The 24,504-nt window shown below is 40.1% G+C and overlaps 1 protein-coding gene across 7 annotated transcripts in view; it reads right to left on the reverse strand.

The window, feature by feature from the left end:
* Nucleotides 1-24,504, reverse strand: part of CTNND2 (catenin delta 2) — a 576,017-nt gene that overhangs the window by 188,848 nt on the left and 362,665 nt on the right. For 5 of the 7 annotated variants that reach the window (XM_054164400.1, XM_054164398.1, XM_054164402.1 and 2 more), the window contains one exon: nt 22,255-22,573. In XM_054164400.1, coding sequence (XP_054020375.1) covers nt 22,255-22,573 — 319 coding nt within the window. The remainder of the gene's footprint in view (nt 1-22,254; nt 22,574-24,504) is intronic. The other 2 variants (XM_054164401.1, XM_054164403.1) reach the window with 1 other exon arrangement.

Raw genomic sequence — 24,504 nt, forward strand, 5'->3', positions numbered from 1 at the left:
CAGTTTGGAAGGCTGCTCACAACTCATTTCCAGAAAACACAGTATGGCTATTCTCAAACCTCTAAGGAGACCTAAAGCAGGTATTTAACCACCAGAAAGCCAAGAAGACACAGTTTATAAACTGCCAGGCAACCTAAAAAAACAAACCAAAACAACCAAGAAACCCCACCCAAACACAAACACACAAAAAGTCCAAGTAAAATCTTGAAGCCTTTAAGTATTAGTGAATGAAAATAAATACCAAACAAAATACTCCAGCTCAAGCCCTTATGCCACTTCTCAAAACATTATCAGTAATTTCAGGATGAGTTCATCCTAAGGCATCTCTCTAGTAAAGTCCTGTACACGAGAAGTTTGAAGTAATAGGACTTCTCACTACGCCAAGAAATTTTCAAGGAGTTTTCCAATTAGCAGATAAAGGGATTAAAGGAGAATAGGTAAATGTCACTGGGCCTGGAGCTATTGCTTACAATAAAAATAATGTGGATCACTGCTTTGCAAGCAGTTGTAGAACAGCTAGCAAGAATGCATGAAAGGGATCATTTGAAAAAACTGTGTGACCTATCCTGGAGTACTGGGAATAAAGCTGCAATTTAAAAAAAAATTAGAGTTTACAACAATCAGAAAAGCAGAGTTTGGGCTTTTGGTTAAGGCCGAAACAGCAAACTATCTAAACGAGAAGTATTAAATACTACATCACAGGTGATTTTTGACAAACCAAATGCCAGGATTGCATGGCAGTGCGATGCAATCCAGTGCCATGACACAAGCTGAGTTCTGTAGTAGGCAATACAAATGAAACATGAGGTGTGCCACATGCCTTTTTAATTCCACTTTTCCTTCTCTGTAATTCCTTTTCATCACATACTTTCCCTGACTCCTTGTTAAGTCTGTTTCCACGATACACACATGCACGCACACGTACCCCACATGCTTAGGTGTATCACTTCCCTAAGCACAGTCTTCTGCTGAACATAACCGTGGAAAGTGAGGGTGACAAAAATTGCAGAATTTGAACCAATCTATACCAGAAATAACAATGCAATCCTGCATTTAAAGCATTCCACCCCTCTCGAAGTCCCAGGGACAGATATAATTTTTTTACAAACACTGGACATATCTTCTTGTCCATCTAGAATAATTTTCATTGGAGAATTCAGTATTTCAGAGAATGCACAAGCTACACTTTTTGTTGATAATTCTCAGCTACAGCTGCCTTATCTACCCACTGAGACAGCAATTGATAGCTTGGTTTTTTGGACTGCTTTGCAGAACAATCTTGGTTCTGTATACTGTTATCAAAACCCAGTCTACCTGTCTCATGATTGTATTATATTATTTATGCCACCTGTGCAATAGTAACAGTATTGCATGCTTACCTTTAGTGGAAGTGTCATCGGCTTCAACACCAGGAACTTAAAGGAGAGGTTGGAAACAATTTCCATTCTGTTTTAAGTCTGTGATGCAGTACATTTTAGAGCATTCCTGTGATCCAGATACTACACCTTCTGTTACAGATGAGTTATAATCCAGTCTTCAATCATAAAACATAAATTTTGTGAATAAACTGTAGATCTTGTCTCACAAGACATACAAAATACTCAGGCATACATACAATCCAATCTCCTTTAAGAAAGCTGGGTAATTTAACTTCACTTAAATACACCGATATGAATCAGTTTCAGTAAGTAAATTATTATACCATATAAAGTCATTAATTTATCACCAATACAGGCTGCTCTGATAGGGATGTACTAGCAAAAGTATCTACAATGCAGCAATATATAAACCAAAATGAAACTCCAATTTTGATTATGTAACTCTTCCGAGTACTCAGGACACTCAAAAAACCATTTATATCGCAATGATCAAAGCATTTCTCATATAAGCAACTGCAATTAGGGATTAACTTTTCCCTCAGAGACACTGCAGATATAGTTTATTACTGTATCACCTTCCATCCCAATCAGATTCCATGGAAATGGACATCTGATTGTCAGAAATTAAAGATTGGGGTGTTTTACCCCATTTTGCCTGTTACGTTTTATTTACTACAGTGGAAACAAAACTTTAGCAAACCGTCATCGGATGACATTTCTTGTCAAGTCGGTAGCTACTGCTTCACAGAAAAAGCCTAAACTGTCACCAAAACAAACTGCAAGGTTGAAATTATACAGTAAATGAGCTTGTGAAGAAGTTGTTCTGTGTGAAAGCATTGAGAAACCTCCTCCTCTCAGCTTTTTATACTGCAGATAATCTTCTCTCCATTCAAATTCCACTAAACCAGACCTTTATTCATGTATTTAAGCCCTCAGCCTAATATTTTAGAATGTTAAGTCTGAACTGTGACTCTACAATTCCCCTTTTAGTCATAGAAAGCTGTAGAAGGGCATTCCTTACTGAACACATCTTGATCACACACAAAAATAAAAAGACAAAATACAGAACAAGCTGAAATTTGAAACTATTTAGAATATTTAAATTGTTTTGTAAATCCATAATGAAGCCACAAAGACAATCTCAGAACACATTAAAGTAACTTTAAACCAGCAAACATTCAGGAATGGCAATGTGTCAAGGGTTACAGCTGGGCTGGTCATTTCATGAGTGACAGATGCTCTCTATTAACCCCTCTCCCTTCCCAAAAGGAAAGAGAAAGGGAATAAGGAAGAGAGCTTTAATGAAAAATGAAAACAATAGAATGAAATACATACAAATGTAACTAATGCTAACATTGAGCCCAAGCCTCTAATGGCATTTGCTTTACCATCACTGCTGATGCTTTTGGCAGGCATTGGGGGAGTCCCAGACTGGACTCAGCAGCAGATGGAAATAGATTCAGGAGCTGAATTCTGGAAATGGATTCAGGTACTCCTGGATTGGGACTGAAAACAGAATCTTGACCCTCACAATCATCCAGCATTGTACCAAAAATTAGTTACATGGAATGGAGTACCTCGTTGGTCACCTGTACTGTCCTGCCTGCTCCTCCTGACAGATGCAGCCTTTTACTTTCTGCATTTACAACATGGTATACAGATTCAGTAGTGACCTTGGTCTACATACTGATTCTTGGTGCTAACTATAAACATCAAGCCTTATCTCTGCTAGAAGCAGACACTATCTGTGAAAACATGTTGTCACTTTCAGATGTGCAGTTAGTTAGAAAAGGCTGAGCTGAAAAGTAAAATAATTGAACAAAATTGGTTCTGTTCTAACTCAAACCAGATAGCAATAAGAAATCTCAGGCCCCTTAGCAAGTGCTCTTCTACAGGGTAAGACAGACTCCATCACTTGTTTCGTGTTTTTTTGAAGGGTAGAATTCTTCTGTACTTTCAGCAACTTCAAAAGGTACTGAGACCGTCAGCTTAATATAAGCTAAAGCGAGTAGCTGCAATGTTGAGTGACTGCTTTCAAGTCAACCTTAATTCTGAAAATATTCATTAGCTTTCCATGACAGAAGATTCCTGATCCCTGTTTTTTTTCCCATATGGCATTCCATATGGCATACCATAAAATGCATGCCTTTTCAATTTTGCTCTAATCTTAACACAATTTGTGGAGTAGACAGGAGGAAGGAAGAAAGCAAAAAAAGGTCATCCTCTCTTAAGCACCTCCCATTAGCTCAAAGACCAAGTAACCCAATAGGAAAAAAACCCTGTTTCCTGCCTATAACACAAATACCAAACATGCTGTATTCAGGCTTTGTGTGCTTTTTAATCATCAACATAATGCAGATACACTCACTAAACTCTAATTATCTAATACACATCCAGTAACTTTCATAAATGAAATACAGGCACTGTTTTCAGCTGTTCCTTCTCCGAACTGATAAACAGAAATGGTTTCTACCATTAAATAATCCGTGCGTTTCTTAACAGCAGCTTGTTGTAAACACTCATAGCTTCTTCTACCAACTCCAACAGGTTGACCCTGTTAGACCTGCTCTGGAAAACTTCACACTCTTCCAGGCAGAAAACTTGGGTTAAGAAAAACTGAAATAATAAATAAGCTGGAGACCAAAGTCTAATATATCATAAGTATACTGTGTAGTGTAGCAAGGAATATGCCCCTTTTCAACTATGTATCTCATCTGCTACCAAACTTTATTTGCAATTTGCCATATGAATTATTTTAAGTTATGAGGCATTAATGTCATACACTTCACAGCCAAAGTATCATTGAACTGCCTCTGCCCCTCTCCCTTTGCTGTACTCTTTAAAATGGTCTTTGAGCACATCTTTGTCCACCTCTTCCAAAAAGAATTTTACAATTTTCAGAAGGAATCCTTCCTACAAACTTTCAGTTGACTTATCCAGAAAGAAACTACCCTCTTTCTTAATCTTTGGGCTTTCTACTGAAACATACTTACCAGAGTAACAGTGAAACGTGACTACAGCAAAAGAAGTCTCTGAACATGAATATTTGTTTGGTGTTGTGATATATGGAGTCATAATTCATGTCAATTAGATGATTTTGATTAAAGCAAAAGCAGGAGCATGAATGGTGAAACAATGGATCAGACACTGGGAACTGACATATCTAACTAGAGTAAGATTTTTTTTAGGCTTTATTATAAGCAGTTATTAATTTGATTTGTTTTAATATATGTATACAAAGGCCTTAGTGAAATGCTAGGAACTAACAGCTAGTAGTTCAAATAAAAATAAGACTATGAAACAGTAAGTTGTTCAAGGATGGGAAAGGAGGAGAGATCGCTACAGAAGATGTGAATACACGAGACAGCTGTGAGAACTGACAAGTAATCACAAGATTCTACATGCAACTCATCCTTGGGAAAGGCGCTGATTGCAACAACAGAGCTAAAATAGATACAACCACAAGGACACAGCACGCAGCCCACCAGCAGGTGCTGACCGAAGGATTACATCATTGAAAGACCACCAGAAGGACGAACTGATTAAAATAACCCCCCCTTCATATGCATACGTATTAGCAGTAGAATATTTAAAGAGGAATTAGATTGTGTTTAGTGTGCAATGTTGCACCCAGCGCTGTTTGCATGTCTCTTATTGCCTTAAAATTGCTCTTCTCAAATTAAAATTGTATTTAATCAACTTTAATTGGCTTTGTCATTAATAACATTGTGAAGCGTAGTAGGGTGCTCCAAACCCCCATCCCCCTCCATCAGCGGAGGTTTGAATGGGGGAAGACAAAGGCGCGACATTCCTTTCCCCTCCCCCTGCGGGCTTAAATGAGGAAAGGCAAAAAGGCCTCTTCCTCCAGCCGGGAGCTGACATCCCTCACATTATTTACTCATGGAAAAGCCCACGCTGGGACCTGGAATTGGGAGTGGCTGGGTTCTTTGCGCCCAGTATATATTGGCACTGGACATACCCGCTAATGAAGACCTTAAATAGAGTGGCCAGAACGCATGCAGGGACTCGTTTTGGGATTCACTAGATTTGTGGCGTTTGATTCAAGACAGAAGAGATATTCGCCTGCAGCACCCGGACCTGGCTTCTCCCCTGCCCCTGCTGGAGCAACCCTGCCTCTGCCGTAAACTGCAGCTGTCCGCTGAAACACACCAGCAGTAGGGTTTCCTTGCGCTGCTAAGGCAGCGCCGCTCCGGGCGTTTCACCTCGTGGGAGCCGTGTCTGGAGACACTTTCAATTTGGCGGGTTTCATTCTCTTTGGATTTATGCCGCGTGATCCACAAATCGGATTATAAACTAGCAGTTCTGGAGGCTGCCGCCAAGGAGATATCCAGGGACCGTCTCCAAAGTCCTACTTGACCCTCTTGCATAAAACCCGGCGCTCTCGGCTTTTCCATACACAGGGTACTGGCTTGCCTCTGATTTTCCAGGTGGGGTAAAGCTATTTTGTGGCTTGGCCTTTCCCTTTTCCAGGATTCTCTAAATTGAACAAAAATTGCCTGTAAGCATCCTTGTGAAATTCCCGACTGAATAGAACCTGCGAATAAAACTGAACTAGTTGTAGTTTCGGGGTGGGGCTTTTGGGAAAAGAACGATAACTGTATTTTTGTAATTCCCACCTTGTTAAATTATTCCCCATCAAAACATGAAGAATAAAAGCTTTTAACTCATTCAGAGAAGTAAATCTATTGACTAATTAAACAATTTATCTGCTTTAGTTTTAAACTCTGCCTTCCTTTCTACTTTCTGATGTTCTTCATCAGTCCACCCTTCTGTATTTCATTTCCAACTGAAGATTTAAGACACAGAATTTTATGTAACCACAACATGTACAGGTAAACGAAACCACTAGACCATTTAAATACTAACAAGCTGTGAAGAAACAGCAGAATAAATCCATGCTTTTACCTTTTACATATTAAAAAGTAACACAGGTAAATAATTCACCAAGCGCTTTTCATAACCTTCACTCCAAGTAACACCTTCTTATGGGAGCTGAGAACAAATGTTGAACCCCAAACTATCATTGCTTTTCATCTTAACCTAATAGAACATCATATGAACATTTTTGCCATCTTAATTTTTTAATGAAAACTAAGGGGGTTAAAAATAAAATAAAATAAAATGGCCTCTTAACTACTGTTAATCGAGACTCACTGTCCAATTTCCATTTGTAAGTTTCTTTGCATTGTTGTATTTATTCCACTCAAAGTTACACTACAAAGAAAATGGAATTTCCTCTTTGTAAACAGACTGCAAGATTTAGCTTACACTGCTTATACTGACCACAACTGGGAGCATCACAAGCTTAGCTTTCCCCAAAAGCCTGTGATACGAAGGAACTACATCAACATCAGAAGCAGAGAAGTCCATTTCCCAAAGAAATTTAAAATATTAGCAAAGTGAGGACATAAATAGTTTTGTTTAAAATGTTGCTGAAAACTGTTTTGTGCATTTCATTGTCCTTCAGGCTATGCTGAAATTGTCAACGGAAGTGTGACATGCCACTGTAACTATTCTGGATGTCTCAGCTGTCACCTACCAGCTCTAGCATTCCTTTGCCATCCATTCTCTTAATTGTATAGAGGAAATAAAATCATGCTCGAAAATTTTAGAGAGATTGATGCATAGAATATTTTCCTGATTTTTTTTTCCCTCATAAACACTCTTTTGAAGGAAAACTATTCCATCAGTTCCCTTCACCCTTGCAAAACACTTACTATTTTTCTTTTAGCGATGAAGTGCAGAGGACTTCTCATTGCAAGTTCTTGAAAAAAACAGTTGAAAAGCTGATGACTATTTCTTACTGCTAATTAAGAAAAATTAAGACACCTCGAACCCCAAAACCACATTACAAACACAACTGAAGCAGAGTGAAAAGTAAGTCACGCTGAACATGAATAAAAAGCAATATCTAAGACAATTTCTTGTTTTGTTTTAAAATAACAAAAAGAAAGGATCAGACAGCTACATACCATGAATATGCAACAGAAAAAGAATAACACTTCTGCATTCACATTTCAAGTTATTCTGAGAAGCTGTTTGCTTTATTATAATGAGGTAACTCTGGCCCAGTAATAAACCTGTCAGGGATCAGGTACTATAAGTGCAGTTTCATTGCACCCATGTGTACAACCAATATGATTACAGCCATATAGGGGGTGCTAAACAGGCTCCTCAATGAAAGTACTTCCACCTAGCCACATCAGTGAGAACCCGTAACTGGAAAGGAAAAGGTGGAGAGGCGTTCAGTGTGCATTTTGAGACATCAGCTCTTTAATTTCTCCATGGAAGTCACATGCACACATTTGTTGATGAGAAATTTAATTTAGGAAATTCCTGCTCTGAAAAGGCAGCCTCCTTCTTCCCATACAGCATAACCAATCTGCTCTGAAGTCTCTCTCTTATCAGAACCAGTTCTGAAAAGACATACACCATCTTCCATACTTCAGAAGGAATCATAGAATTGTTTCGATTGGTAGGGATCTTAAAGATCATCCAGTTTCAACCTGTCTAACATGGGCAGAGACACCTCCTATCAGACCAGGTTGCTCAAGGCCCCATCCAGCCTGGTTTGGACACTTCCAGGGCTGGAACCTCCTAGACTTTTCTAGGCAGTTTATTCTAGTGAACCACACAGGGAAGAATTTCCTTTTAATGTCTAACCTAAATCTAGCTTCTTCTAGTTTGAAGACAGCACCCTTTCTCTTATCACTACATGCCTTTATACAAAGTACCTCCTCAGCTATCTTGTAGACCCTCTTCAAATTCTAGAAGGCTGCTATAAAGTCTCCTCAGAGCCTTCTCTTCTCCAGGCTGAACAACTCCAACTCCCTTAGCCTGTCTTCATAGGAGAGGTGCTCCAGCCCTCAGATGATCCTTGTGGCCCCCCTCTCAACCCACTCACAGTTCCATGTCCTTCTTGTGTTGGGAGCTCCAAAGCCAGATATAATACTTCAGGTGGGGTCTCAGAAGAGCAGATTAGAGGGGGCAAGAAGAATCACCTCTCTTGATCTGCTGACCACACTTCCTTTTATGCAGCCTAGAATTTGGTTGGCTTTCTGGACTGCAAGCATACATTTCTCACTCATGCTGAGCTTCTCATCAACCAGCATCCTCAAGTCCTTCTCAAGATTGCTTTCCATCCTTTCCCCACCCATCTTGTATTTGTGCTTGCGAGTGCCCTGACCCAGGTGCAGAACCTGGCACTTTCCTGGGTTGAACTTCACAAGGCTGGTATTGGCCTACTTCTCAAGCTTGCCAAGGTCCCTCTGGATGGCATCCCTTCCCTCCAGTGTGTATACTGCACCACACAGCTTGTTTGATTGTTTTTTTTAGGAGAGATATTTTGGTGTGTAAATTGTACAGAAGCAAAACAGGCGGTTACTGGAGTTGTAGCAGCTGACAGGGTCAGTTATCCCTTAGTGACTGCAGCTAAAACCTTTAGAGTTTACAATAAAATTTAACTTAAAAACTGTAGCTGATGACAAATGAAAAAAACATCCACTGGAGAAGACCAGGCAAAGACTTCATCCTGCAGAAAAGATTTTACTTATTTAAAATAATTTCTATGTGCAAGAGAAACTCCTTCCCTACAACGGAGGCTCTGCAATTTGGCTACTCATGGCAAACACAGCTAGGATGGTGAAGTCATAGGAGAAATCAAACTATCTTCTCCCACTGAAAGAGCCATCTAACATCCTCTCTGTGCCAACTGTTGTGCAGCCAGAGTTTTATGTGACATTTGGCAACCTCTCCAATACAGAAAAATGTCAAGCCTTACCTATTAAAAACTACTGGAAGGGATCACAGAATTATAGAGAAAAGACTCACATAAAAAGGGTAACCTCTAACAAAAGCCAATTTTGTGCAGCAGGAAAAAAATAATTGGTGTCCATCTTAAAGCCATTTGAGACCATAAATTTAGGTACAGTGAACACCTATGTAATTATAGGATCATATCACTAAACAACATAGGCCATTTCTATCAGTGAATCACTGGCTGTGAATCACACTGAACAAAACACTTCAAACATTTTATGTTGTCAACTAAAGTAAACTTTAACAGTTTGGAGTAGGTCCAGATACCCTGACTCTCTGCAAGCAGATAACTAACTGCACACTCATGTTTCAGAGCTCAAAGTATTGAACCAAAAAGGGGATAGCAGTGATATAATTCAGCTAACTGGGAAGTTATCAGCTCTACAGAAATACGTAACTTGTAGGTTGCTGTACACTCACCCTCTGCCTGGAGTCCTACCAGGCATCTCCTAGGCTCATTATGGTTCCCTTTAGTCCTCCTTGCAGCACAACAGCAGCTCCAGCCTCTGCTGCTGGCAAGTGAGCATGTCCCACTCTGTCACCACCCATGCCTGTCAATCCTTGGCTGACCATGTGGCATCACTCTTCCTTCAGTACAAGGGGCATGGGATCAGCAAGTGTTCAGTCAGCACCATTTCCCCATACAGTCTGCCCCATGGGCAGATCCCTTTCAAGGAGTGTGCCAACATGTTGATACTGTGGTCACAGGCTGCTCCCACATCACACTGTACTTCCACCCACATCAGTGCCTTGCTAGTTGGAAAATGCCAGGTCATGAACATTATAACTAACATCTTATACACTCTCCATGGTCTTAGGTCAGAGAAATCCAACCCTGGAACATGCTTCTGCTTCTTTAGTAAGACACCTTAAGAAATAAAATAGAATTATTTTTATTTTTTTTAAAAATTTCTTAATAGTTGTGAATTGGGTGATTTCAGGTCAGTTCTCTACTCTGCCAGAAACTGTTTGGTATGCGAAGGTCAATGATATTCTGCACTTCAACTGTCTATAAACCAAGAACAGAAGAATCTCATACTGCAAAACTGCTGTGGAAATAACCTTGCTGATTTTTTGAGGCATTGAGAAGTTCCAGGTGGGAATCATATTAGTGTTTCCATAAGAACATAGCCTGGACTATGGAACTCCAAACACCATGTTAGTTTGAAAGGGCTTGAGAGAAGTTACAGAGACTGAATGTTTTAAGGACAATAAAATTACATACAGAGCAGCTATAGGAAAATTAGGTTTCTGAATCTTCCCGGGACTCCCAGGGAGTCAAGAAGAAGGATCACTTTTCATACTAGTAACAAGAGCTGGAACACGCGAGGCTGATTTTGTCAACACAGTTTCTGAGAGGGTAACACAGAAATGTGACATGATCCTAATTAACAGGAGGGTAAGAGAGTTGCATTTACTCATGAACGGTCTTACACCTGTGTTTTCAATATTCACTCGTCCCACTTCCACCAACACACTGTCACGGACTGAGTTGAACCTGCTTGCTGTTATTCAGCATGTCAGGTCAGCTTCAAAAATGAAAGAGCTAACTGGAGCAAAGTATTATGGGGCTTGAAGTTCAGATTGCAACATGGGAGGCCTCCTGTTCCAATTGCTGCTTCTGGGTTCTGGGTTTAGGTGTTGGTTCTTTTCCGCACACATGGTGGTAGAAAGAGTGGGAGTCAGGTAGCTGCTGGGTTTGGCTTTCTGTTTTATGCTGGGTTTTTTGTTGTTGTTTCCCTCCCCAATATTTAATTCTGCTGCTGCTGTACATAGGCTAAGCTAAGGTAATCATGCATTGTACTATTAATTAGATTATCAGCTAAGGTAATTATGCATTGTGCTTATGATCGCTTATGTTACATTAAACTCTTATATCTGTATTTCAGCCCTGAGTTTTGTATGTTGTCATTACTCTCTTACAGAAATCTGCACTCTCACCAATGGCATTTTGTACAACAGCTACAAAATTAGCTGACATTTGTTTCCTGCTTATAGAAGAGTTGTGCAACATCACACTGAGGTCCAGTTTCAGAAAATTCTGTATAGCAATTAATGTCTCAGTGTTGAGAATGATTTTCAATTGCCTTTTTTTAATGAAAAAGATTGAGACTGTGTGTCCTGATTTTAGCTAGCTTCCTCAAAATTTTCCTCATCTCCTCCATCTCACACATTTCCCTCCCATCACATTCCCCACGGATATAGAGCAAGATTATCCTTTGAACTTCAAAGTACCTTGCAAATTTAACTTACTCTCAACATCCTTGTAAACAGCAGTATCATTGTTATCCATTTGGTTGATGAGATGTCCAAGAGCTACTACTGAGAAGCTTCTTATGTAAGTTACCTTGCCACAAGATAGTAACAGCTTACATGAGCCCAGTAAAGCCTGAAGGTATGGCTCTTCCCCTTATTTTCAGTGTCAGTCTGGAAAATACACATGCATTTTCTGGCTCTTACAGTGTGTCATTATAGAAAGGCACCACACAGACTTTGCAAATGAGCCACAGGATACTGAGGAAAAGGCAAAGGCAGAAGCTGCACTGAGATGTGTATTTACCAGCAAAAGCTCAGTCATGCCATTCAAGAACCAGAAATGAGCTATGAACAGTATAAGGATGAGGTACACATCTGCTTCCGGGAGGAATGAAGCTACTAATATGAAACCGATCAAGAAAGAAACAGTGAAAAGGGGTTCGCTGCTGTTTTCAAGTGGCAGACAAGCGTTACAGCGCTGGGGGGTGGCAGAGCAGAGAGGAATAAATTATTTGTCCAAAATGCACATGCCACTATTAGCTCACCCTTGATTATTAGATGTGCACTTATCACTGCGTGGAGTTCCTGTCACCGTCCTCCTGAATGTCCAGTATGTTACAGGGTGCTCCAAACCCCCCTTCCCCCAACTCCACCAGCAGAGGTTTGAATGGGGAAAGACAAAGACACAAAATTGTCTTCCCCTTCCCATAGGGAGAAGTAAACGGCACCCATTCTTCTCGCTGGGGTGGAGGTCCCTCACAGGTATTTACCAGTGGGTCCACTGGTTTTGGGAGCTATGATCAGTGGGGTACTTCGCACCCAGTATACATATGCCTTGGACACATTGCCCAGGAACACCTTAGAGTGACCAGAAAGCGGTCAGGGCTCTTGCCCTCATTTTGCTCGCTCCCATTTTCCGCTCTTATCTTGGATTCGCTCTGCATTCGTGGCAAAATTGGAGAAACCAGCATTTGTACCTGGCTTCTCTCCGGACCTGCCTGCCCTGGGGTCCTGCTCCCTGCCTGCCTTGGAGTGACCCTGCCTGCCCTGAAACTGCAGCTTCTCTTGCACTGCTCAGACAGTGCTGCTGCATGCGTTTCCCCTCGTGGCGGCCGTGTCTACAGACACTTTGATTCTGGCGGGTCTCTTTTTCTCAGATTTGTGTCATGTTATCCACAAATTGGATTATAAAACCTGCAGTTCTGGAGCCTGCCATCAAAGAGCGACCTAGTGACCATTGCCAGATTCCTGCTCCGTCCTCGTTGGCTTTCCCTAAGGTCCTGGCTTGCCTCTAATTTTATACGTGGGGTGAAGCTATTTTGTAGCTTAGCCTGTTCCATTTTCTGAATTCTCTAAATTGTACTAAAATTGCCCAAAAGCATCTGGGTAGAATTTGTGACCAGACAGAACCTGTGAATAATATAATAATTTTTATACATAATTTTGGGGCAGGGGTTTTGGGAAAAATAAAGATAACTATAGTTTTGCAATTCCTGCCTCGTTAATTTAACCACAATCAAATCACAGTAGTATTGTCAAGTACCAAACTGACTTTTCACTTCTCTCCCTTTGGCATAAAGGGAAAGAATTACCTCCTGGTGAAGGGAGAAGATTTTTACAGCTAAACTTTCAGATCAAAACATCGTCTCTCTTAAAATTATCCTCTGTGTACTGCATAAACAACCTGTGAAATAAACTGGTTACACACAACTCTGTTCTACTCTGCTGATGGTTTAGGAACTGTAAGTACTTCTACACAGATCCAATATTCAAACTACATGGAGCAGCACCATCCATTACTGTGATATACTGGAATTCTAATGTTCTGTGATTACAGTTACACAGGTTTGTTAAAAACAGCTCCAAGTTTCTTTAAAGATGGGATGTCAATGAAACGGAGTGGCCTTCTGCACTGTCAATAAAGTGGTACTAGTTATAGAAGAGAGAAAGTGGATACTAATGTTTCATGAACTGAAAGGACAGACACTTCATTCTCGTAAGCTACACTTTGTGCTTGGTTTCATAAACCACTTAGGTTCTATAAAACAGTCATTTATAAATCACATAAAGGTAAAAACTGAAAAGACAGGAACTGTGGGCACATACAGTAATGAATTCAAATACACACAAAACTTTTTCAGGGACTGGGTACCACTCCTCTATTTCACCACAGACTGACACTTGAATGGACCAGTTAACTCCTTGTTCATTTTACAATGCTCAAGCCAGAACTAAACATTCTCTAGGAAAGTCTTTTCCATGCAAGGTTTCCAGAAAAGTCAGTCTCCAAAAATCCCAAATTAACAGATTGAAGGACAGTTATGGATTCCTACCTCAGCTATTTAAGAAGCAGGAAAAGAGATGGCTGTTTATTGTACCCAATATGTCTTCTCAAAACTATTTTCTGCACTAAGTAAAAATTCATGCCTTGTATGTCGAATGAATCTGTATGAAGAATTGCAACTGGATCCATACTTGCTATTCTTGATCTGGGTGTATTTCTGTGCTGCTTAGACTCTTTATTTTCTTTTATGGTCATTTTTTTCATACTTAGAGGAGCATTATGTTGAAGCCTAAGAGTCTGTACAATTTTTAGGTAGGGAAAGCAAAACAGGTACTTCCTTACCAAATGAAAGACAAACACAAAGTTACAAAGTAAGTACTCTCAAACATCTTCTACTAAATCTCACCAACGCTAGGGGCTTTGCCCATGTAAATTTGATGCAAAAATTCCTAGCTGAGTTTTAGCCAGACCCAGGAAGTGGAACAATTTACTTCCAGAGATAAGCTTACATTGCTTGACATTTACATGCTCAGATCCATTACAAACATACTTCCTATAGCTTCCCACCCCACTTTTAGATAATCACTTCTCTCTTTATCCTCAATTTCAGACAGGGTAAGAGGGACCTTTGAAAACACTTGAGTGAAAAAGAAGTGTCACAGAGAAGCACAGGGGTGGGCCTGCAAGTCCTCTTCTGTCTTATTCAGACTCTTGTGTTAGAGAGTTATGGCAAAGACTCACCAACAGGCCTCCGTATTCTGAAAACCCAAGCTAGCATAGAATCAGAGAATCACAGAATGGCTTGGGTTGGAAGGGAGCTCCAAAGTTCATCTACTCTAATCCCCTTGCAGTAAGCAGGAGCATCCTCAACTAGGCCAGGCTGCTTAGAACCTTGAATGTCTCCAAGGATGGGGTCTCAACTACCTCCCTGTGCAACCTATCCCAGTGTTCTATCACCCTTATCATAAAGAACTTGTTCCTAACATCCAATCTAAATCTATGTTTCTCTACTTTAAAACTGACCCCCCTAGTCCCATCACCACAGCCCTTTGTAAACAGTCCCTTTCCAGCCTACTTGTAGGCCCTCTTCAGGTAGTGGAAGGCCACTCTTAGGTCTCCCCAGAGCCTTCTCTTCTCCAGGGTGAACAACCTCTGCTCCCTCAGCCTGTCCTTGCAGCAAAGGTTCCAGCCCTCCAATCATCTTTGTGACTTACTCCATCAGGTCCATGTCCTTCCTGTATTGAAGGCTCCAGAGCTGGATTCAGTACTCCAGGTGAAGTCTCACCAGAGCAATCAGAGTGGCAGAATCACCTGTCTTGATCTGTTGGTTGTGCTTCTTTTGATGAAGGTTAGGATGTGATTTGGTTTTGGGCTGCAAGTGCACATTGTGGGCTCATGCCCAGCTTCTCATCCACCAGAACTCTCAAGTCCTTTTCCACAGGGCTGCTTTTCCCTCAGAATGTATTGATAATGACGATTGTTTTGACCCATGTGCACCTGGACTTGTTGAACCTCACGAGGTTCATTCACCTGGGCTTACTCTCCAGCTTGTCTGGCTCCCTCTGGATGACATCCTTTCCCTCTGGTGTATCAACAACACCACTCAGCTTGGTGTCATCTGCAAACTTGCAGATGGTGCACTCGATTCACTCTCTATATCATCAATAAAAATATTAAACAGTAAAGGTTCCAGTACTGACCCCAGAGGGAAACCACTTGTCACCAGTCTCCATCTGGACTTTGAGCCACTGATTGCTACCCTCTGGATGTGACCATCCAGCCAATTCCTTATCTATTGAAAAGTCCACCCATCAGATCCTTATCCAACTTGGTGAATAGGACGTTGTGGTGGACCATGTCAAAGGCCTTGGAGAAGTACAGATAGATGACATCAGTGGGCAAAGAATGATGAGTGGATGTAGTCACTCCATCATGGAAGGCAACTAGGTTCATCAGGCAGGATTTGCCCTTAGTGAAACCCTGTCTTGAATCACCTGCCTGGCCTCCATGTGCCTAATCAGACATAGCTTCTAGAACTATCTGTTCCATGATCTTCCCAGGTACAGAAGCAAGGCTGGACAGGATGGTAGTTCCCAGGGTCTTCCTTTCTACCCTTTTAAAAAATGGGTGTGATGTGTCCCTTCTTCCAATCACCAGGGTCTTCACCTGACTGCCAGGACTTTTCAAATATTATGCAGAGTGTATTGTTGACTACATCAGCCAATTTCTTCAGGACTCTGGTACACATCACATGAAGCCCCATAGACTTAATGTATGTCACATTCCTCAGTTGGTCACAAACTTGGTCTTCACATACAGTGTGAAGGACTTCGCTGCCCCTATCCCCACCTTGTAGGAACAGGCTGCCAGGAAGACAGAGAAAAACAAGTTGCTGAGAACTTCAGCCTTCTCCTTATCTGTTGTTAATAGCTCACCATTCTTGCTCTTCAGGGGGAGTTATGTTTTCCTTAACCTTCCTTGTTTCATTGATGTACCTGCAGAAGCCCTTCTTGTTATTCTTTGCATCCCTTGCCAAGTTCAGCTCCAAACATGCCCTGGCCTTCCTGACCTCATCCTACATGAATGGGTAGCATATCGATACTCTTCCCAGGACACCTGTTCCTGCTTACACTGCCTGTGCAGTGGCTTCTTGTGCCTTTTAGCTTGACCAGCAGGTCTCTGTACTGTAGTCACTGTAGCCTTCTACCCCACTAGAAATTTCTTTCTGAAGGTTCCTTCCAACGAAGCTACCAGACACATTCCCACCAAGATGTCCAACCTCCCACACACTCAGGTTTACATTGCTATTTTCTTACCTTACTACACTGTTCAAGTGCCTTGCTGCTATTCATATTTAGAGTAGACTAACTCCATTACCACTAAGACAACCCTTGGAAAAAAAGTGAGATTAAATGTATGGTGAAGACTCCCACAGAAACATTTATCTTTCAATAGGCCATGTTCCAAACTCTGTGCAAATCTCAGTTTTACTTAAGCACAGAAGTTTAACCAGAGCTTATTTTATTTCTATCACTTTTCCTACAGAAAAAGCTTGCATTTTGCAAACAGAGCATTTTTTGGAGGGGAAAAAAAAAAAGGGAGTTTTGAAACTTATGGCTCACACAAAATCTTCTTACCTAATTTATTTTCTTTCATATGTGGAAAGAAAGCCAATTTAAAAGTTTATAATATAGACAGGAAGCACCATCATCTTCTGCTTAGGAGAAAATTAAGGCCAGTAGAAGTAATTAAATATAAGTTGACTCTGAAAGCACAGAACAGAGCAGAAACAGCTCAGGGTATTACAGTTAAATCATGCAATATCTGGAAAGCTCTGTCCCTGTGCTGACCCATAGCCAGACAGTTCCAAAGGAGAGAACAACTACGATATAGCTGGGTTTAAAAAATTTTGTTTTCTTACAAAATTGTAACATGGTTTTAATGATGGTGGTTTTCTTTTTGTTGCTGTTGTTCGTGTTTGGTGTGTTTGTTTGGTTGCTGCTTTTTTACAAACAAGAGCCCAATCGTTATTGCAATCTCCTTTATAATGAAGAATAAACCCTTTACAGCTTTATTCAACAAATGACTCCATTTCTTCTGAATAAATAGTTTTAAAGGTTCTGAGGCACATATCTTGGGAAAGGAAATGTTGTAACAGAAAATTTTATGTGTAGATCAATAGAATTCAATGCAGTACAAATACGGACATTTAAATTCTGGAATTCATTTTGCTAGTCTTAATGGAGTGTATTCCACATAATTCTTGCTGTTAACGCAGCTTCTTTCCAGAAGATGTGTATATACTGGTGTGTAAATAAAAACAGATGAGGAGTCATTGAGGACACTGACGATACAGAACTGGAAGGAAGGACTGACACATCTCCTGAAGGCTGTGCTGCCATTCAGTGAGACCTAGACTGGCTGGAGAAATGTAATGAAATTCAACAAGGACAAGCGTAGAGTCTTGCATTTGGGAAAGAACAGCCTTGTGTACCAGTATAGGTTTGGGGCTGACCTGTTGGAGGGCAGCTCTGGGGGAAAAGGACCTGGGAGTCCTGATGGACAAAAGGATGACCATGAGCCAGCAATGTGCCCTTGCGGCCAAGAGGGCCAATGGCATCCTAGGATGTATTAGAAGGGGTGTGTTTAGTAGTTCCAGAGAGATTCTCCTCCTCTACTCTGCCCTGGTGAGGTCACATCTGTAATACTGTGTCCAGTTCAGGGCTGCTTGGCTCAAGAACAGGGAACTGCTTGAAAGAGTCCAGCGCAGAGTCACAAAAATGATGAAGGGAGTGGAAGATCTTCCTTATGAGGAGAGACTGAGGGAGCTGAGTCTCTTTAGCTTGGAGGAGACTGAGGAGTGACCTCATTAATGTTTATAAATATATGAAGGACATGTGTTGGGAAGATGGAGCCATGCTCTTCTCAGTAATGTCCAAGGACAGGACAAGGGAACAATGGGCGCAAGCCAGGGCATAGCAGGTTCCACGCACATGTAAGGAGAAGGCTTTTTCACTGTGTGAGGGTCACAGAGCACTGAAACAAGATAACCAGAGAGGTTGTGGAGTCACCTTCACTGGAGACATTCAAAACCTTCTTGGATGTGCTCCGGTGTGACCTACTCTAAGTGATCCTGCTCTGGCAGGGCAGTGGACTAGATGATCTTCCAAGGCCCCTTCTAGCCCCAAACAGTCTGTGATTATGTGATTCAGTGAACGTCAATGAAGGAAACATGTTGATTCAACCCAGAAAACTAAACACAGTGAGCAAAACCACTGTTACCTGCAAAACTTCACTGGTACATATTTAACTGAGGGAAGTGAAAATTATTTATTTTTTCATGTTATATAATGAGTGTGAATTATCAGCAATGGCACATGCACATGGTTTCTTAGTATGTTAAAACCTCAACATTTAAGTAATTTATAAACATTTGTCACTGTTGTATGTTGGACTAAAAATTGAAAAGCACACACATGGATAATTGGATACCAGCATTTCTATTTCTAGGGCTCTCCAGTTCCCCTGAAGTGTAGGAACAGACAAACCTTAGATAATTTGTTGTTGCTAAGAAACAGATTCATATTTCTTAAATGAAAGTAGGCTGGAAAATATCAAATGAACAAATTTCTGACACCGTAAAACACTCATAACTTCTCATTCATAGTTTAGTAGGAACAATGATTAGAAAATAAATACTGTATTTTTTCCTGCCTCCCTTCACTACTTTTTCATACAAGTATTCATATAACTACTGCATGTTTCTCTTCCTTTTTTGATATGAAGTAAACATACAAGAACACTCTGAAGAATCAACCTTTTGCATTTAACTTTTCCATTTTCCATAGGCAGAACTTAAGTCAAGCAGGTGATATAGAATCATAGAATCAATAAGGTTGGAAAAGACCTCAAAGATCATATGGGGTTTATTTCCTTTTTAAATAACAACCTCAGACTTTCTGTCAGCATAGATGTATATAGTTTTTACTACCTGTTATATGAGCTCATTTCAGCTAACAGTCTACCTGCATATATTAAAAATTACCCCTTGCCACAAACTTCATAATAGGTATTTAGATATTTATCAAAAAAGGGTTTTCACTTAAGCTTTAATTTAATGAACATTAAATTGCGTTTTATGCTAGTTGGATGATGCAGAACAGATGCTGAGCTAAAATTTCATTTGCCAAATGTCAGTTCAGAAGATATGCAGAGCTGGAGTATTAGTAATCCAAACTACATGGTGAAAACAATGGGAAAAAATTGTCAACTGCTTCAGTGCCTGCCAACTTTCTGGGACTTCAGATGGAAATACTGCCCATTCCAGAAAATAATGTTCAGTTTTAGGAACTCTAATTACTTATTAGGTTGAGTATGTTCTTTTCTAGGTATCTATTTCTCATCTTGAGCTGACTGACACATAACAAATGATAATCAAAAGCCTTCAATTAGTATGCTTTTGTCTTGTAGCTCTTCTTCCACCTATTAAGTGGGCATTTGTTTGAACCTGTGGTTGGACAGGTAGACTCAAGTGCCTGAAAACGCTGCCAGCCATTTTACTCCACAATTTGTGCCAGTCAAAAACTGCAACCACCGAGCCAACCAAAGCAGCAATAGGTCTGTAAGGAAACTCAAAACTTACCAGATGACAAAGTCCATTCGCTGACCAAGATGTTTATTTTTTATTTGCTGTGTAAGATGTAAGCAATAACTCTCTTGAGGAATACAATGCAACATAAGAGAGTTGTTGAAAGTCTTTCTTGTATTCAGGCCATGTCTTCCTTTCCCTAATTAAAGCCAATACTTATAATTATACCTCCCATGTACTACCCTAATTTCTGTTGTTCCAAAACACCTTTTCAAGTATCTGGAAAGTCTTGTGTCCCCTTCTTTCCATGCTTCTCACTTATCCACATTTTTGTAATCTACTTATGGAAATCAACATGTTAAAAGTCTCCTAATTACTTTTGTTGCTTTTCTTCATACTCCTTCCACTTTCTCTATGTCTTTCCCATAACTCAGTGATCAGCATCTGCTGAACAGATAGTTTTACAAGCCAGTCTGCCTAGGGCGACTATAGGTTTTGTGGACTATAGCATAACATAATCACATGTGTTTCTAACATTTCTATATAAGAAATATTAGAACCAACAAATAAGGGCATCAATACTGAGTAAGAGAGCACTAATTAGTAATAATGTTTAATGACTGCATCTAATGAATTAATGAAATTCAGTTTTGAACTAGATGCCTGCTTGCTCCTACTTTATCTACAGAAATCAATACTCATGAATGCACAAATGGTATCACAAAACTAGGAAGAACCAAATAGCAAGCAAATGAACAACCTTCCAGAGGAAATCTTCATTTACAAGCATACATCCTTTATATTAACTGACTAAGCGTTGTGAAGTGATAGCAGAGCAACTAAACATAGACAACCTCTTCTTAAAAGGATAGTGTATTTAGGAGCTGCAGTGACGCTGTAAATACGTCTCTCCTGTCTATAGGGGAGTGTATTCCACATTATCATTGTTCTCCTAAGAACATTTTGTAGAGCTTACAGTCATTTCTCCTCTGGGTTAATGGACTCCTAATGTAACGTTAAGTTTACACATAGGACACGTACAAAGCAAAGCTCTTTTCCGTGGTCTTTTATATTCTGAAATACAAATATATTGACATACCAAAGTTTCAGAAAAAGACTGTTTCCCTCTGATCTGGGGCAGTGTAAAGAAGGGGATAAATTCCATATGTAGTTTTTCAAATTTCTTGAGAAAAGCTAAAGTTTGAAGACAGAAGTTTTCACTACCAGTAGAACTCTGTAATGGTAGAAGCAATTACAAGCAGCGGTATTTCATATATGCCACAAAGCCTAGCTGCTACAGTGTTCCTGGCTGAAGTGACAGAAAGAAGTGTTATGCTGCAGAAGTACAGAATATTTAGTAGAGAATATCAGTTGTGAATATTTGATTTTTAATGCAGGAAAAGAAGTAATTCTGCTTGCTTAAAGTCCTCCTGCATTTTCGTGTGGGGCAAACTTTTGGGCACTGCTATTATTACATTACACACGGCAAGATTAAATACATAAATCACACCATCTGCCACAGAAAAACCTTGTATAAATTAACACTTTCCACAAATTTAAACTTAAGTTACCAAAGAGACTTGCCTTCTTTTCCATCAGGAAACTGAACAAAACCACCGAGTGCATTGAGGATTACAGTTAGCATTTCCATTGCTGTAATCATGGAAATCAAATTATTTGCCAGAAAACTCTCTCTAATCCATCTGCCTGCTTGGGGTACATATGCTATGAAGTTTCCATCTTTCACCTTCCCTAGGTGTCATAATGACATTAAAAGTTGTGCTATATATTTAAAAAGCATGCACAGTAACAATCATTTCTGCAAAGCTGTAAAACATACATTCTGTTACCACATACTGGCATTGGATGTCTGCACAATACACAGGGGTAGAGCATAACCTGATTACATGTTGCTTCCATATTGCTCAGTCTCCTTGCCCAATACCAGAATATCCTTTCCTGCAGCTTTTACAAATACCAACTACAGACAAATCAAGAACTCTAAGAGCTTCTGCCCAAGAAGTAACTTGAAAATTCAATTCACAATGGTGATAGAGTCAAAACAGTCATAAGACTCCTCTGATTTTCAGAGAAAATTACTTTTCATAAGCTTTTGAGGGGTGGTGCTAGAGAAAGCAGGCTAAATGCACACATTCAAGGCCACAACTACCATCTGATTTTACAGAGGAGCTCATGAGAGCCTTCCAAAGGCAAAGCATTAGGACAAAGTTGTTATGCAAACAAATTCTTCCACATACAATCATGGGGTCTAGTTTTTTGGCTTTTTTTGTATCTATATGGATAGATATAGATACACACACATATTCAACAGCAGAAACATACAAAGTAAATTCAATTGCAAGCCTCTGCACAAACAAGAAATAGTAGATAATGAAGGTTTCACCCACCTGGGATCTTTCTGAATGCTATCAATGGAAGGTGACCTAGCCAAGGTCCCTTCAGGTGGGATGGCTGGCCCAGATTTGCTGTATGGTGATTCAATAGAAGGACAATACTGCAGCTGTCGGTAGGGGTCTGCGTAATTGGAGGCTGGGCCGGCTGCATAGCTGGCCCTCTGGAAGGTCGCTGTTGCGTTCTGTGTGCCGTGTTGACTGCCTGTGCGCTGTAAGGGTACGGAGTCGACACCAGGGGAAGATGGGGCTACGACAGGAAAGTAGGGACAAAGTAAAAAATTGAGGACCTGTTCACAGAAATGGTTAACCAGGTCTAGGCAGAGGGAAAAAAAACCAAATCACACACATATAAAACAGGGGTTTAAAAAGAATGGGGGGCAAGGGAGGGGGAACCAAAACAAAAAACAAGAAACAAACAACACTGTCATTTTCAAAACCATCAAAGTAAATATTCATCAAATTAATTTCTAAATGACATGCCACTTCTGGACTGGAAGACCTTTACAGCAGTGAAACAGATCATAGGAGTGCTTTTCACTTGGGTTTTTAACTGCACTAACCAGAAATTAAAATAGTGCAGCAGCTGTATGGGAGTATCCAGGATAAGATTCACAATCACCACCAAGTGAGGCTTCTGCAGTCCTTACAAGGGTGGAAGTCAGATCCACCAGCAGAAGGTGGGTCAAACCAGGCTGAGTCCAAATTGAGATGGATGGGTCTGTGGCAGAAGAAATCGCCATTACCATCCTAAATCTGTAATCCTGGTATCCATAAAACAGGTAAAACTAGACACCTGCTACCAAGAGTCACTGTGTATGCTTCATTAACATATCGTCTGCATATTTCACCTTAAGTAAGACTTAGGGGATTGCTACTGCTAACTCAAGTCTGAAAAAGAGCTAAGCACAAGGTGATCATGTAGATGTCTTAATGCATGCCAGCAATGCCTGTGCTCACTCACCACAGCTCAAGATTAAAGCATTACCAGTTCTGAGCAGCTTAACCAATAGATTTAAACCGACTTAAAGCTTTTGTGACTCAAAAATCTTATTAATCTCTCTTGTAGGCCATTATCTTTCTGTTACAGCACTGTGTACAGGAGATCCAGTCTGCTTTATGATACTTATTACACATGGAATATTTTAGAACTGGCAAATGGATTATCATCATAAGGACCAGGGGACCACAATCCATATGATCTCCAGCCTGGAAACTAATATGAATTAAATGCTGGCTTTGCTCAGAAGGAAATTCAAACTACTTTAAGTGGCACATGAACACATGGTGGCTCCCATTTCCAACTGTCCCAAGGAAACAAGAATACTTTTGCCAACAGGAGCGTGCCCAGGTCCAGAACTATTGTTAGCTGGGTCAAATTCACATGCGAAACTGTAGGCAAAAATGCATACCCAAGAGATAGGTGTTCATAAGACATTTCCCAATCATTTGTCATTAACATGCACATTTACATTTTAAGGAAATAATATTTAATATATTATAGGTCCACAAAAGGGACTTTAAGCATTTCATCTCAAAGTGTCAGCAAGTGAAACAGTGCGCTTTAATACAGTTACAGCAGTTTTATCTGATCTAGTATTGTCAATGTTACAATACCTGAAAATTTGAAACTTGTACCAGCTCTTTGCCTCATTTTTTTTCTTACAAAGAACATAGATTTACAACAACAAATATTATCTTGTAACTTCTGGACAAATGTAGATAAGTGTGCTCAGCCACTTATCTATTGCTCCATCACTGGGAGTGTTCAAGGTCAGGTTGAGGAAATTGATCTAGTGAAAGATGGCCCTGTCTTGTAGCAGGAATGTTGGACTAGATTAACTTCAAAGGTCCTTTCCAACCCAAATCAGTGATTCTGTGAATACATTAATTTACACAAATAGCAACATTTTAGAAGTATTGATTTTGTTTAATTGCTAGCATAATTTCCTTAAGAAATAATCAATGAAACACATACAGACCTTTTCACAAAGCTGCGTCAGTTAAAGTGCAGTAACAGTATTAGCATACTGAAACATCTCATGCACAACCATGCTAAGTTCAGTGTTAGAAGACACAAGGAAAACATCACATTTTTAACAGAAAATACACACAGTTGAAAACCAAAATTAGGTGCCTTGTGAGAAAAAAAACAAGTGAAAGAAAACAAACAAACCACAAGTTAGAGAAAATACTGGAAATATTCTCAAATGAAAAAGCAAAAATATAATTGCACAATGACAGAGC

Source organism: Dryobates pubescens, chromosome 9, assembly GCF_014839835.1.
Source record: "Dryobates pubescens isolate bDryPub1 chromosome 9, bDryPub1.pri, whole genome shotgun sequence".
NCBI lineage: Eukaryota > Metazoa > Chordata > Aves > Piciformes > Picidae > Dryobates > Dryobates pubescens.